The sequence below is a fragment of the Myxine glutinosa genome, chromosome 7, assembly GCF_964187855.1.
Source record: "Myxine glutinosa chromosome 7, kmMyxGlut1.1, whole genome shotgun sequence".
Lineage (NCBI taxonomy): Eukaryota > Metazoa > Chordata > Myxini > Myxiniformes > Myxinidae > Myxine > Myxine glutinosa.
Window position 1 is genome coordinate 92,761,556 of NC_136267.1, and position 15,873 is coordinate 92,777,428.

Here is a 15,873-nt window from a genome sequence, read left to right on the forward strand (position 1 = left end):
AGTGAGGACGGTATTGTGTGTTTTCCGTTGATGACTTGTCGCGAGAGTTTACAGAATCTCGTTTTTAACTGTTATTGACAAAATGTCGCTGCAATCACACAAATTTACTCACTTGCTCATCGACCGTGTCTGTATGGTATTGCTTTGTACATGCCTTGCTGCAGTAGCTTCCTTTCCATCCTTCAATGGGTCTGCAAATGAGTCGTTTATCCAGCTTAAATTATTCATACCATTGTATCGCACATTATGCATTTCTTTTCCATGATTAAAAGCCGCTCAAAGCTGGCAATTTCCAAAAGCATTTATGTGCCATCCTTAGATGGTTTCTGTTTCATTTTGTCCTTGTGTAAATGCAGAGGATCTGGCCTTAGGTTGCATGTGGGAGATGCAACCTCATGTGCTGGTGAGAGGAGCCAGCTGGGATTTGTACTTGCAAATTCTTTCTTTGAAGAAAGTCAGCCAGATTATCTGGAGACAATTACTTTCATTATTAAGCTGGATAACTAATTCATTTACATATTCTTATCCCAGCTGCCTTTGCAGAAACTTTTCTATTTATCTTATTTTACACACGTGCATGTGGATTGCCTTACAATATGTCAAGTGTCATTTTCTTGGTTTGCAATGAAACTGTATTGCGATTTTGGGTGGCCACAAGGTCCCAAAGTGTGCATGATCACTTGTATGTGTGCATGGTCACATGGATAAATATGTGTTTAAAAAAAAAAGAGATAATCGTATCCGAGTACAAAACACGTCTCCTAGTACATGGAATCATATCACATGTGCATGGTATCCTAGTACATCGTATTCTAGTACATGGAATATCCTAGTACAAAAAATAGTATCCTAGTACATGGACTAGCTAAAATATTGTCTCCTACGTGTCGTTACATAGATGATATTTGTGTGCTTAACGATAACTTTTTTGAATGGCTGCTTTGCAAGATAGTCTGATTGCAAACAAGAGTGGTAATGATTGTACTGTTGCTGTATATCTGGGTGTTAGTTGGAGTTGGACAGAATAGCTTTAGTACAAGTGTGTATCCTAAAGTTGATGATTTTAGTTTCCCTGCAGTCTTGTCCACCTTTCCAGGTAGCAATGTCCCAATTAAAATGGGTTACAATGTCTTCTCATATCAGTTACTTAGATTTGCGAGAATTTGTTCAGTGAAGGATGATTTTGTGGAACGTGCTGAGAAGGTATTTTCCATCATGTTAAATAGAGGATATTTGGCTGATTGTTTGATCGGGTCTTGTGAGAATGTCTTTAGACTCCATCATCACCTTTTGTTTGTTTGGTTGGTTTTCATGTAAACAAGTTCCTATTGCATTGCATTTGATATAAATATTAAATAAGGAGGTATTTAGATAAAAAATAATATGTATAAAATGTATTATAAGTTAGCATTAATGTGATTGGTTGGTGGTTGCTCGGATACACAGTGCCGCGTGGTGGAATCGGTTGTGGATGACAGTTTGAATATTTGAATGGCAGTTTGAGTCGATGTTTGGATGGAGGTGCGATGTAATGGACATGTCTGTCAGGTGGAGTATTTATTGCTTAGTATATTGTTATATAAAGTGATTTATGATTTAAGTTATTAGTTTGTGTTAATACTTTAAATAAAAGTAGTAATTGGATAAGTTTGAATAAGGATATTGCATTGCTGTGTTGACTAACTGTCTGGACACAACTTTGAGGTTGTGAGTCCATTGATGTTGAGTAATCTACTGATGTGGACCTGCAGTCAGGGTTGTGGATCCGCCGTTTGGAGAGGTTCTGAGCTGAAAGGATCGACACCTCGATGAAAAACGGTGCCCAGCTGGTGATCCGGGCAGTCGGAAAACCAGTCATTAGCTTATAGGTTAAGGTTATAACTTCAAATATGAAATAGCTTTTACAAGTACTTATGAGTACATCATATATCTATGTATGTGTGTTTGTGTGTGTGTGTGTGTGTGTGTGTGTGTGTGTGTGTGTGTGTGTGTGTGTGTGTGTGTGTGTGTGTGTGTGTGTGTGTGTGTGTGTGTGTGTGTGTGTCCAGCTTCCTTCTTTTAACTACAGTGCAGTAACTGGTCTTTATTTGGATTACAAGGCATATCTAAGGAGGAAGAGGAGACAGAAGGGACACGTGGTTCTGACTGGCTGTTATACCCTTCCGCAGGAGGTAGAGCAGACCCGCAGTGCTGTGGATGAGGACAGGAAAATGTACTTGAAGGCAGCCATAGTTCGAATCATGAAGTCACGGAAGGTCTTGAAACACAACACATTGATCCAGGAGGTACGCACATAATGTGTAGGGCTTGAATTTGTTTTTCAAGATACAGTATCTTAAAAAGTTTTTAGATTTTGGAATCATTTGATTAGACTTTTGAACTCAAGTCTGTTATGTGATATTTGTATCATATTTTTGCATGATTGTGGCTTCCGGCATTGCAGCATATTCCTCAGGGGAGTGCATTTACTGCAATCGGTGAGTGATGGGCTGTTCCAGGTGATCACTATTATAACAAGAAAATTGCAACCAGAAAATAAAATTAAAGGGACTATGCAGGCCGATAGACTTTTTGTTTGTCTATTCTACACCACTCCTTTCCTATTCCATCTCCAGGTGCTGCAGGACATCATCGCCAGGCATCAAAGGGGGCCTGGCGATGACCTGCACTGAAAGGGAGATTGTTTTCTTTTCTTTTCTTCGTTGTTTGTTTTCTTGTTTGTCTGGATAATATCTCAGGCACTTTTTGAGCTCGGAAGCTGATATTTGGACATGACAGTGACCAAGAGATTTGACTATAAAGGATATTTTTGATTTATTGATTCATCAATTAATTAATCGATGAATTGTTTTTAAATTTTCAATTAAACATTTGATTAATTTTCAAAAGGTTACAGATTCAGATGAAACTGGTGGTTTTTAGGTATGCCATTAGCCAATTGATTAAGAAATTAATTATTTTATGATTATTATTTATTTATTTTAATTATGCAATTAATCAATCACTGTACACCGCTCACTCTCAATTCCATCTCCATGTTATGTGCAGCGGCATCGCCGGGTGCCAAAGGCGCCCCAACAATGTTGCGAGCTGGAGGATGTTATTTATTTATTTGGCATGTGCATTGTGCATGGTGTACTTTGAATTTATCTCTATTTGTTAATTAATCGGGTTGTTTCTGAAACTCATTTCCAAAAATGCAATTTTCATCTTTTTCTTCGTTTTGTTAAGAACTGTGCTTTTCCAAATGAAACTTGCAGCACTTCCAAGGTTTTCCGAAGGCAAATCCACTTCCAAGGTTTTCCGAAGGCAAATCGCTAAATCCGGCATTTCCCAACTGCCATGTTTTGATGTTACAAACAATGGCTAATTGGTGTGACACAAAACCCTACGGTTCTTCACTAGACTGACCTGAAATCAGCAAGTGGGTAATCTCAAAACTTGATTTAATTCCAAAGTCGAAACAAAAGCTCAAAACTCTCACATGGCACGGTACATAACAAAGTAACTCTCTGGCTGTTATTCTTCTCCTCCAATTTTTTCTTTACTTCCAGCATAAACATCTTGCCTCAACAAACATTATACCACAATTTATAAACAATTTGTTCCCTATTGAATTGTAGATCCAAAAATATTAACATCACACTGTACCAATACACTGCCTAACAGACACTTATATAGAATGTGCAATTATGGCGTAGAAATTCGCTTTTGTAAAAAGCACTGCATGACCCCTTAAAAAGAAGAGATTATTTTTATGTTTTGGTTAGAGGATTTTAAGTGTAGCCCTGAAGACACCTGCATTCCTTGTACATAAAATGTTGTGACCAGTTCGTTCAATCGTGGAAGTTGGCAACCAAGTTTTTATTGCGACGTGTCTGTGTATTTCTTCCCGAAATATAAGGTGTTCCTTGTTGTGGCAGGTTAATTATTATGTTATATCCCTGGACGGCTGCTTGTTATGTAACTAAATCCCCCATTGCAGCTAATACCTACAAACCTACTCCTCTATACCTTCACTAACTCCCCCTCTACACTTCCCCCATTAGCCATTCATGTATTCCCCTGGACTGGCTGGGCCCTGGACTCTGAATGCATCCAAGCTGGGCTTTAAAACCTGCACCTGAAGTGAATGGATTTCATGCAGTGAATTGTTAATGTAAAAACTAGAACAATGTGACTGTGTCGCCAATATGCCTCCGCATAGTCCCACAACTGGTAGATGCCCTCGTTCACTGTCCTAAAAATATACAAGGTTGATATAATTTCCTTCAGCTGTTCTCAAGTATCACATTTTTACCCGACATGACGGGTTTTACATCGATCGGTGAAGCAGTTTCAGAGAAAGGATTTTTTTCAATATTGGCTTTCAAGTGAATATGGCTGCCATACCACATGGCATATGACCTTATAAAATGTACATTCTGCATATGTATGTGCAGGGGATCACGTTTGTGAAGTTTCGTGTTGATCGGATAAGGTTCGTTTTTCTATCCAAGATGGCTGCCAAATCAAATTTCCACCCTGGAAAGGGTGGAAATGCGAATGGTTCGGTGGATGTCTGGAGTATCATTGAGAGAGGAAGACAAATGATGAATTGCGAAAGATGATGGGAATAGAGCCTGTGATGGATGCTATGAAGAGAAACAGTTTGAGATGGTTTGGTCATGTGTTGAGGAAGGATGAAAGTGACTGGTTGAGAAGAGTGATGGAAATGAATGTAGAAGGAAGTAGAGGACGGGGAAGACCGAGAAAGACTTGGCTAAAGATGGTCGAAGAAGAAATGCGGGGAAGGGGGTTAACTAGGGGAGATGCAGAAAATATGGCAAAATGGAGAAGATTGTCATGGGGACCGCAAGGCTAACCCCGCTCTTGCAGGGAGAATGGCCTTAAAATGCCTGTTGTTGTTGTTGTATGGCTGCCAAACCACGTGACCTATGACGTAATCATTTTCAAACTATATTTAACAGTGCTGTTAGATGATAATTGTAAAATTTCGCATCGATAGGGTGAGCTGTTTCAGAGATATAATTATTTAATCTTTTTCTTCAATCCAATACAGCTGCCAAACCATGTGACCTATGATGTAATAAATTTAATATTTCAATACAGTGGGTCATAGATCATGTGCATGCAATTTCAGATTTTTAGGATAAGGAATTCGATTAAAACATTTTTGGCTGGTGTACCACTTTACCTATGATGTCATCATTATCATGCTTTTGTTCCCCATTGGGAGTACTTGACAATGTGCCAAGTTTCAATTTTTTTCCATTCAGCGGTTTCTGAGAAATATTTTTTTCATTATTAGCTTTTAATCCAATATGACTGCCATATCACGTGTTGATGGGAATAGAGCCTGGTGTTGGCTTAGCGGTTAGGGTGCCGGCTTGGGATCCTAGGATCCTGGGTTCGAATCCCTGTCGATCGCTGAATTAACGCCAGGGGGGTCGACTCAGCCTGTCATCCTTCCGAGGTCGGCAAATTGAGTACCAGCTTGCTGGGATGAATGATCCCGGTGTGTACCCCGGTTTAGAATAGGTACACCATATCCCTGCACATCGTAAGAGGCGACCAAGGGTTGGCGTCAGGAAGGGTATCCGGCCATAAAAACATTGCCTCAAACAGGGAACCATGATTGTCATGGGGCCCGCAAGGCTAACCCCCGCTCTAGCGGGGAAAATGGCCTTAAAACGATCCTTCATTCATTCATTCATATCACGTGACCTATGACGTCACAATTATGATAAAAAACATTGCATGGGTGTCACTCCTGAAAGTTTCGTCTCAATCGGACATATGCTTGCTGAGAAAAACGAGGTTAAGCCCGTCCGGACGGATGGACAACCCAAAAACTTAATGCCTCCTGCGACTTTGTCGGTGGAGGCATAAAAACACAAGTTAAACTGAACAAACAGTATAATATGATAATTCGGTCACTTTAATGTTAAAACCTAAGTTGATTGTAACCATCTCAACTTTCTAAAAATATTCTGTGCACACCCTGAATACATGCACCAAGTTTCAACTCATTCTGTGCAGCAGTTTAGGAGTGCGTAAACAACAGAAAGAGGTGACTAGCTTTGTATAATATATGCAATGACAATAGTGGACCTGTAGTTTTAACCGTTTTTTATTCTGATTTAACAAATGTAAAAACAACTATTTCCAGGAAAACGTTTCAAAAATGTTCCAACAAAATGAATATCTGGAGGACTGCATATTGCTTCATTTTGACCGAGATGCTGTCGTGGTTACCTTTCAGTTGTGCTTTAACTGGTTGGTAATAGGTCCATGTAACGTTTTTGTTGTGGCGACGACTTTGTCAATGCAGGTGATTGGGCAGTCCCGAATGCGGTTCATCCCGAGTGTCAGCATGATCAAGAAGTGTATCGAGGACCTCATCGACAAGCAGTACATTGAGCGCAACCAGAACTCTACGGACGAGTACAACTACGTAGCATGAGGCGTCGAGCTTCTCCCGACCGGCCTTTTAACCTATTCACGTCGTGTCTCTGTCATCCTGTGTCCATTTCCACACCGTGCTGCCTCTCCTTGTCTTATAATCTGTGAGGTGTCCATCCTTGCTCTCCTGTTCCTCTCAATGGCCCCTAAATACCACGAACCTCGCTACCCTTCCATCCGTGGCCATGTTGTTTGCGCCCAGCCAGGAATGGCTTCCGTGAACCCAGAAATGCCAAAAACGGGCTCTTTGAAGAAACTCGGGTCAAATAGACGATGCTTTTAAACTAATTTGGACTTTATTTTTGTTTTATTATCGCAGAATCGACCCACGGACGGTTTCACTCTTGCTTGAATTTTGACACCTGTAGGTGGACGGGCATCGGGATGCGTGTGTGTATCTGGCCACCTGCTGTACTGAGTTTTTTCCTTCAATAAATATTACAAACATAATTTTTTAAAAGTTATTCATAAGGGAACTTCTTTAAACCAAGGATCAGTCGGTGACTGAGGTGCGATCCTTTCTCTAACCTCAAATTTAATTAATTACATTGAGCCCGAGTCCATTTGAGTGCTTGGCATCGTGTCCTTATTTTTTTGTGGGGGGCGGAGGGGCATATTCCGCCATCCCACCAAACGATCATTTGCCATAAGACCTTCCAACCCTAAAGGTTGCTCGTGCATTGACGGGTCCGTTTCTGGCCTACGTCTGAGCTGGCCTCGCTGTATTCTAGTGATGCCGACGGACAGACCGCATGCGGTGGGCGTTTATTTAATTTCGCGTTTCATTGCAAATGAACAAAAAGGCGACATTCGTCGTGTTTCCGGGGGGTGGGGGCGGGGTCTTTCCCCTCGGTGTAATTAAAGCTCCTCGAAGGAACCCACTGCTGGTTAATGGTAATGTAAAGGCCACCGTAGACATTTTCCCTTTTCTCACTTGCACTGCTGGACTGCTTTTTGTGTGCTTCAGAAACGCTCGTTTTAAGCTTGTTTTCCGTTTTTCTCGAAATTCCACATCGCCACCCAATCTGAATCACATCGATCATTTATGCCACCCAATGCCTGTATTGTCTTGTATAAAGCATTTTACATCTTAAAAACATGTGATCATTTGTAATTGCTGCCTCTTCATTTTACTCACGCCTTTTATAGAATGGAATTTCCAGCTTTGATGTGTGGAATGCACTTTTTTGAGAATAAACTGGATCCTCCATCCAGCAATAAGTTAAATAAACCACCTGACCTTGGAATTCACAAACTTATCAATATATGGCAGAATTGCTTTTTAAAAATTTATTTTACCCTCGTTTGAACCCATCATAATTAAGTGAAATGTAGAAGAAGCAATAATTAACTTAATTGCCGTGTTGTGTGAAAAGTCTTTTCTGATTCTACAAGCAGCATGTTCTGAGTTTGGAAATTAGAAGCTTTAAGTGATTTGGAGTTCAAATCCTGGAGCTACCTTTTGACTTGAAAGTGAGAACATCAAAGGAGCATATATAGAAACCCATATTAATTGGGAAATGGCTAAATCCTACCATACTGAAGTCCGAAGGTATTTGGACATTGGCGTTATGTGGAGAGAAATGAACTCTTTCATCTTCGTACACTCGATTCTATGAATATCTCTTTAGAGGCCCACAGGATGAGGGTTTCAGTCTCGAGCAGAAGCTTTTAAATTTGTACAATGAGCACGACTACTACTTCGTGGCCATAATTATTTCCCACTTCTGTGGGATCAGACACACGAATTTTCCCTCTACAACCCCATCTTCTGTGAGCATTCTCTCTCTCTCTCTCTCTCTCCCCCCCCCCCCCCTCCCTCTCTCTCTCTCTCCACCTCTCTCTCTCTCTCCACCTCTCTCTCTCCACCTCTCTCTCTCTCTCTCTCCACCTCTCTCTCTCTCTCCACCTCTCTCTCTCTCTCCCTCTCCACCTCTCTCTCTCTCTCTCTCTCTCTCCACCTCTCTCTCTCCACCTCTCTCTCTCCACCTCTCTCTCTCTCTCTCTCCACCTCTCTCTCTCTCTCCACCTCTCTCTCTCTCTCTCCCTCCCTCTCTCTCTCTCTCTCCACCTCTCTCTCTCTCTCCACCTCTCTCTCTCTCTCTCTCCACCTCTCTCTCTCCACCTCTCTCTCTCCACCTCTCTCTCTCTCTCTCTCTCCACCTCTCTCTCTCTCTCTCTCTCCACCTCTCTCTCTCTCTCTCTCTCCACCTCTCTCTCTCTCCACCTCTCTCTCTCTCCACCTCTCTCTCTCTCTCCACCTCTCTCTCTCTCTCTCTCCATCTCTCTCCATCTCTCTCCATCTCTCTCTCCATCTCTTTCTCCATCTCTCTCTCCATCTCTCTCTCTCTTCACCTCTCTCTTTCTCTCTCTCCACCTCTCTCTCTTTCTCCACCTCTACCTCTCTCTCTTTCTCCACCTCTACCTCTCTCCACATCTCCCTCTCCGCCACATACTTCCACCTCAATTTTAGTCTGCCCCTTCTCTTGCCAACTTCCTTCAAATTAAAGATTTGCCTGACCATATCCCCCTCCTCCTTCCTGAGCACATGCCCCCACCCACATGGATGTGCCTCTTCTGTATTTTCCTTCATGTCCCTTACTCTTGCCCATATCCTGATATCCTCATTCTTCTTCCTTTCCTTCAAAGAGATCCCCAGCAGCCCTCTCTCTGGAAATTAAACAAAATTGAAAATAATTCCAAACAGGAAACTTATTCTTTGTAAGGACCTCATAAGGGACTCGTACAACAGGCACAAATAAGTAATGTAAGGTGTTAAATAGGGTGGTGTAAAAGCCACTGCATAAACAGCGGTAAACTTCCAGAATGTATATATACTCAACGTACAAAACATTAGAAACGCCTTCCTAATATTGAGTTGCACCCTCTTGCCCGTAGAACAGCCTCAATTTGTCGGGGCGTGGACTCAACAATGTCTCGAAAGCGTTCCACAGGGATGTTGGCCCATATCGACTCCAATGTTTCCCACAGTTGTGTCAAGTTGGCTGGTGGTGGATCTCTACTCTGAATAGCAAATTCCATCTCATCCCATATATGCTCGATTGGATTGAGACCTGGTGACTGGGCAGGCCACTGCAGTAAGCTGAATTCACTCTCATAGTTAGGTCCAAAACTTCAATTCCGTGACCATTTTCTGGCTAGTAAGGTTTGACGATTGATTTGACTTCTATTGACATTTTATAACAAAAATAGCCTCTATGTCCCTCCCAAAAATCCCGGCATTTTTCGCCAGAGGCCCGAATCCAAGATGACCGCCGGCACTATCTTGAAAAATTAAGTTTTGAACCAGAACACCTAGAATCACGTACAAAGACACTTTTTTGGGGTAATTTGACCACGAGGATTCCGAATCTGACATTAGTTTGACGTTATGACATTATTTTGACCCAGAAATCCAAGATGGCCACCATCCAGTAGAGCGAAAATGCAACTTTTAAATGGGAGAACATATGATCATGAATTAACACATTATTTTGGCTAAATCTATACTGGCCATGGAATTGAGGTCCTGATTAGTGAATTGCTATTTTCCTGTTTTTTATTTGTCTGTGTGTGTAATGTCATATACTTATTTCTGTCTTTCCAGGGAGTATACGAGCGAATGAGACGGCACTGAGAAGCGCAGTATTCAGAAGATAGCTGTCAAGAGAATGTCCACCGTTCCGTGTGTCCTCCAGTGTGGCGGGCTTTGCAATGAAGCCACTGATGTCGTTACCTCCGTTGAGAGTTGGGAAAATCTCAAGAAAAAAGCCCTGTTATGGAGCGGTCTTGACAAGTTCGGAGACGTTTATGCAACAGTCAATTGGGATAATGGTCCCGGCAGACAATGTGTCCATAAATCATGTAGGCTGACCTTATGGAATGCTAATAAACTGGAGCAGGCCAAGACAAGACAGAAAAAACGAGAAGTCAAGGAATGCCAATCTGTCTTCGTCCATGTCTGAGGCTTTCCCCCCGGCTGCTTCTCCACCTGCCAAGCGGCTGCGATCAAGTGTAGAAGGGCTGATACATGAAAAAACAAAATGTGTCTGGTGCTGTAAACCGGAGTCGGCAAAGCACCCAGAATCAAAGCTGTCCCTGATTTCGTATGATAATGCATGGGCAACGTTCAAGAGTCACACGGTGGTCCTCGAAGATCAGAGCATGCGAGACAGAATCAACTGTGTGATCGATTATGCAGCTGATGACCCATATGCGATTGAGATCAGATATCACAACAAATGCTGGTTGAAATATGTGCGTAGTTACCAGAAAATGAGTGAAGATGACAAACTCCCACGCATGCACAATGTCAATCTCCGTGAGGCTCAGACTATCTTCTTTGACCACATCAGAACAGTTATCTTTGAGGAACGTGAGCTAAGGTCACTACAGAGCCTCCTCAAAGACTACAGCTCGATCATATCTCGGTATGGCTTCTCAACATCCAGCATCAAGTCATCCTTTATCAAAGATATCCTGACCCGGGAGTTTGAGGGCAAGATCGGCTTCCACTCCCGCCCTCAGAGAAACCAGAGCGACCTAGTCTATGACACGTCTGGGGGTGGTTCATATGTTGAAGCAGCGCTCTCCGCCATCGGTGTTGGCAGTGAACAACTGGTGCACAATGTGGCTAAGCGGCTCAAGGATGATGTCAAGTCAATCAAACCCATCCCATGGCCGCCAAGAGTCGAGGAGCTAGAAGAGGAGGAAGAGCTCTCGCCTCTCATGGTGCAGCTGCTATCTGCTTTGCAGGGGAAGAAGGAGGTAGATCTGTCTCCCAGCACTCTCTCTCTCACCTCTCTCATCACGCAGTACATTACAAAGCGACCCACCACTACCGCCATCAATGCCACCGTCACCCTTCATGGGATGACTCGCAGCAAGGAGCTTATTGACTCTTACTACAAGCTGGGCATGGGGATCAGCTACCCGAACGTGCTTCTCCTACGTGACCTCTGGACCATGCATGACCTCGAGCAATGTTTGATCTGTCCTGATGAGATCGCTGAGGGAGAACCAAGCATTAGTATCATTGACAATAATGACTTTACCAACGACACGTTGACAGGAGGAGGTACTGCACACCGCTGTAACTGGATGTTTCTGCAGCATCTAGAACGTCTTGTACCTAACATCCAGGCTAACATCTAACTAACTAACGATGATGGGAGGCTAACATCCAGGATGAGCAAACACGCATCACAGACGCAAAGACTGTGTCACAGGCACTAACTGAGAAGGCATCTGAGATGCAGGTAGTTAAGCCGTATAAGACGATAAAACGTGGGGAGCCTCCCATCCGGCCAAAGCCCACTATGTTCTCATCAAGTCAAAGCATCAGTGCAAGCGGAGCATTTTTCATGCCCTTGCTCGTGTGGACGTGGATGGTGACCGCCCTGATGCAGCTGAGCAGGCTATCCCTTCATACAATGGGTTTTATGCTGGTTTAAATGCGGAGCAAGGGAAGAGCAAGGCTTATTTTCATATGTCCTACAATCAACCGCCCAACAAGTCAGTTGTGAATGACATCATGGACAAGCTTTCTATCATCATTGCCACCAAGCACATGCCTTTCGCCTTCTTAGTGGGAGATCATCCCGTGTACGTCCTCATTACCCTGCTCAAGGCCGAGAACCTAAAGAAATACCATGACATTGTGCCCTTTCTAGGTCCCTTCCATACACAGTGTGTGATGATGAGTGCTATATACAAGCGCTACAACGGGAGTGAGTTAGGAGATGTACTCGTGGCAGCAGGAGTTATTGCCGAGGGCTCCGTTGATCGTGCGCTGAAAGGCAAGCATTACAAAAGGGGGCTGCGTTGCTTGAGGCTTATGTATGAGGTGCTCATGAGTCAGCTGGTGCAGGAGAGGCTCGTGCCCTGCCTGGCTGATGAGACGAGGGAGAACCTCGAGTTTCTGAGAGATACTAGTCTTTCCCAAGAATCCCGTGCTGCTGCTCATGCAGCACTGGAGGAGGATGCTGACCTGGACAGCCTTATCACTAACTTATTCATCCATGTGGAGGCCAGTGACATGGCAGACTACTGGAGGGACTTCCTGTCCATGACAGATGCACTAATGCAGAATGTCCACGCAGTCCATATCTGTAACTGGGACGAGTACGTCAGCTCTCTGCGCGCCATGCTGCCATGGATGGTAGCGTACGACAACAATAGGTACGGGAGGTGGCTATCTGACTTCTGGGCAATGCTGACAAATCTCCCTGCTGATCAGGTCACCTTCCTTCGTACTGACTTCGCTCAGTCCATCACAGGCAACCCCTACTCCAACATGGCCTGGGACATGTGGATCGAATGCACCATGAACAAGGGCAGCAAAATGAAGTCTGGCTGGCTCTCCATCCTCAAGAATGAGAAGCAGCTGCTGGTGCACTCCAGAAATGTGAACAATGTAGCCCAGATCCGGGCGGCTCATAATGCCCTGGCCAACCGAAAAAAAGCCAAGAGGAAGCACATTGAATGTGGCCCAAAACGAATGCGAGAAGATGAGCAGTGCGTGCAGGACCTGGTAGCCTGCATACATGAGTTTGACTCCTTTCCATTCGACCCATGCTCACCCACACTCCGCACCCTACAGTCAGCCATGCCTGCCTCTAATGAGCTCGTTGTGGACTTCAATTCTGCCCATGCTGCAGGGGAGGAAAAGTTGACCAGCTTCTTGCAGGAGCGGGTATTCAGTAAGAATACCTCCCTTCATGCACCTGTCCCTCTGAGTAAACGCTTGACATTTGCCAAGATGCCAGACACGGAGAAGCCCAGGGAGGAACTCAAAACGAGAGCTGCTGAAATGGAGCAGAATGCTCTCAAGGCAGTGATCAACCTGGTTGAGGTCAGTCATCTTGTGGACCTCACTGAGTTGCTGGAACATCGTGTTGTTGAGGAGTGTGTGGCTTTATTCAACTCCAACGGAACATACAGGAAGACACAGAAGAGTAAGCTCATCCAGAAACTCTCTCTGCAATCTGTAGATCTGCAGGAACCCTACACCGCTCTCATCGACATGGGCATGATTTGGAGGATGGCAACTCCATCAGCAGAGGATCGACAGACGCAACATGGCACCCCATACAAGTGGTCAGACTATGTCCACAAGGTGTCTTCCATCATCCTTGCCCGCCATGGTGATGCTGAACGTATCTTCTGTGTGAATGACCCATATGACACACCATACTCTACTAAAGATGACGAGCGAGACCTGCGGGTACAGGGTAAGGCACATATACCCAACACCTACATGAAATTGAATGACCCCTTCCCTTCTGCCCAAGCATTCAAAACACTTCTATGTAGCGTCAGCAACAAGGGGCGGATGCAAAAGCTGATATGCACCTACCTGACAGACCTTGCAGAGAGTGTTGATGCAGAGATTGTCTACTCTGTTGGCTCCCACTGCACCAATTTGTCAATCCAGCAACCAATGGAGAACTACAGCTTTGACCAGTCTGAGGCTGATACTGTCCTCTTTTCTGCTTACGCAGTTCTGCGTGAATCAGGCTACAGTGGCCCTGTTGTCATTGATACCGCTGATACCGATGCCTATGTCGCGGCAGCAGTCATCTCGCAGCAGCTGCCCGGAAAGCTCTGTATCAAGAGGAAGAAGGAGACTATCTTATGTCATGGCCTGGTTAATGACGAGATGGCAGACTGTATTGTGCAGCTGCACTGTATGACAGGCTGTGATGCCAACTCAGGCTTCTATGGCAAGGGTAAGAAGTTGGTGTATGACCGGGTGGCGAAGAGCCCTGTGGCTCGACGGCAGCTCTCGCTGTGTGGAGATAGCCTTGACCTTGAGGAGGAGGTGCTAGAGGAGCTCTTCCAGTTCACACGACATGTCATCTATGGCGACGAAAAGAGTAGCACCATGGCTGAGGCCCGTGCAGAAAAGTGGAAGACACTGAAAAACAAATCATTTATCCGTCTCCCTCCAGATGCAGACAGCCTACGCCAACACTGCCTCCGAGCAAACTACTTGGCATATCTTGTGCGTCATCCCTCCAAGAAACACCACCCCTCGCCACTCGGGACATGGCTGGGAGCTGGTGGGTGGTCGCTGTCGCCCTGTCCGCCACACGCAACCTGCTCTCCCGACACATCTACCTGCACCAGGGCCAGCTGAAGAGAGTGAGGAAGATGAGAGCCAGGAGGGGAATGAGGAGCGAGATGATGATGTACAAAGGCGGGGAGATTCATCGGAATCTGATTATTCAGATTCTAGTGAAGCAGAATGCTCTGATTCGGACTAATCATATAATTAAAGGTCATATTGATTAATTACTTCATTTGAAAACTGTTCAAGTCTCAGCTATTAAAAATAGCTTATTTTGAAGTGTAATGAGTTTACTTGTCATGCAATCATCAATTACTTTACTGCAAGATATCCTTATGGAGGTAGTTTCTTTAACATGTTTAAGTACAAAAGTTGCATTTTCGCTCTACTGGATGGTGGCCATCTTGGATTTCTGGGTCAAAATAATGTCATAACGTCAAACTAATGTCAGATTCGGAATCCTCGTGGTCAAATTACCCAAAAAAGTGTCTTTGTACGTGATTCTAGGTGTTCTGGTTCAAAACTTAATTTTTCAAGATAGTGCCGGCGGTCATCTTGGATTCGGGCCTCTGGCGAAAAATGCCGGGATTTTTGGGAGGGACATAGAGGCTATTTTTGTTATAAAATGTCAATAGAAGTCAAATCAATCGTCAAACCTTACTAGCCAGAAAATGGTCACGGAATTGAAGTTTTGGACCTAACTATCATGTTCGTGGAACCATTCCTGGACATTCTTTTATGGGTCTTTCGGCACCAATGTTGTACTGGACTGTCAGTTGACTAACTGTAGCCCATCTGTTGCTCTGCACAGTTCGTGTCAGCCTCCTTTGGCCTCTTATCAATGAGCCGTTTTCAACCACTGGCCTGCCGTTGGCTTTATGTCCTTTGGGTGGGATACCATTCTTGATACACATGGGAAACTGTTCTGTTAAGAGTGAAAAACGCAGCAGCGTTGCAGTTCTTGACACACTCAAACCGGTGTGCCCGGTACCCACTACCATACCCCTTAAATATTTTGTCTTGCCCATTCACCCTCTGAATGGCACACATACACAATCCATGTCTCAATCGTTTCAAGACTTAAAAATCCTTCTTTATCCTGTCTCCTCCCCTTCATCGACACTGATTGAAGTGGATTTAACAGGTGCAATCAATAAAGGATCATTGCTTTCACCTGGATTCACTGGATCGGTCTATTTCATGGAATGAGGAAGTGTTCCTAATGTTTTGTACAATGGGTGTTTATAAACGCCATTGTCTCTCTGTGGCTGTCTGTCTACCTTTGTTCCTTATGCGTGGCCACATCTTTTAAGTTACAAACTCGGGGTACAAATACA

The 15,873-nt window shown here is 44.1% G+C and overlaps 2 protein-coding genes across 7 annotated transcripts in view; both read left to right on the plus strand.

The window, feature by feature from the left end:
• The window catches only part of CUL2 (cullin 2), a 70,590-nt gene extending 62,878 nt beyond the window's left edge, over positions 1–7,712 (plus strand). For 5 of the 6 annotated variants that reach the window (XM_078781993.1, XM_078781995.1, XM_078781994.1 and 2 more), the window contains 2 exons: positions 2,169–2,285; positions 6,335–7,562. In XM_078781993.1, coding sequence (XP_078638119.1) covers positions 2,169–2,285; positions 6,335–6,466 — 249 coding nt within the window. In that variant the 3' untranslated portion in view covers positions 6,467–7,562. Of the gene's footprint in view, positions 1–2,168; positions 2,286–6,334 lie in introns of all 6 variants that reach the window. The other variant, XM_068122710.2, reaches the window with a different exon arrangement.
• Positions 7,713–8,770: 1,058 nt separating this feature from the next.
• LOC144893075 (uncharacterized) overlaps positions 8,771–15,873 on the plus strand; it is a 14,270-nt gene continuing 7,167 nt past the window's right edge. The window contains exons 1-3 of the mRNA XM_078782705.1: positions 8,771–10,519; positions 11,942–14,528; positions 15,348–15,514. Coding sequence (XP_078638831.1) covers positions 10,496–10,519; positions 11,942–14,528; positions 15,348–15,514 — 2,778 coding nt within the window. The 5' untranslated portion in view covers positions 8,771–10,495. The remainder of the gene's footprint in view (positions 10,520–11,941; positions 14,529–15,347; positions 15,515–15,873) is intronic.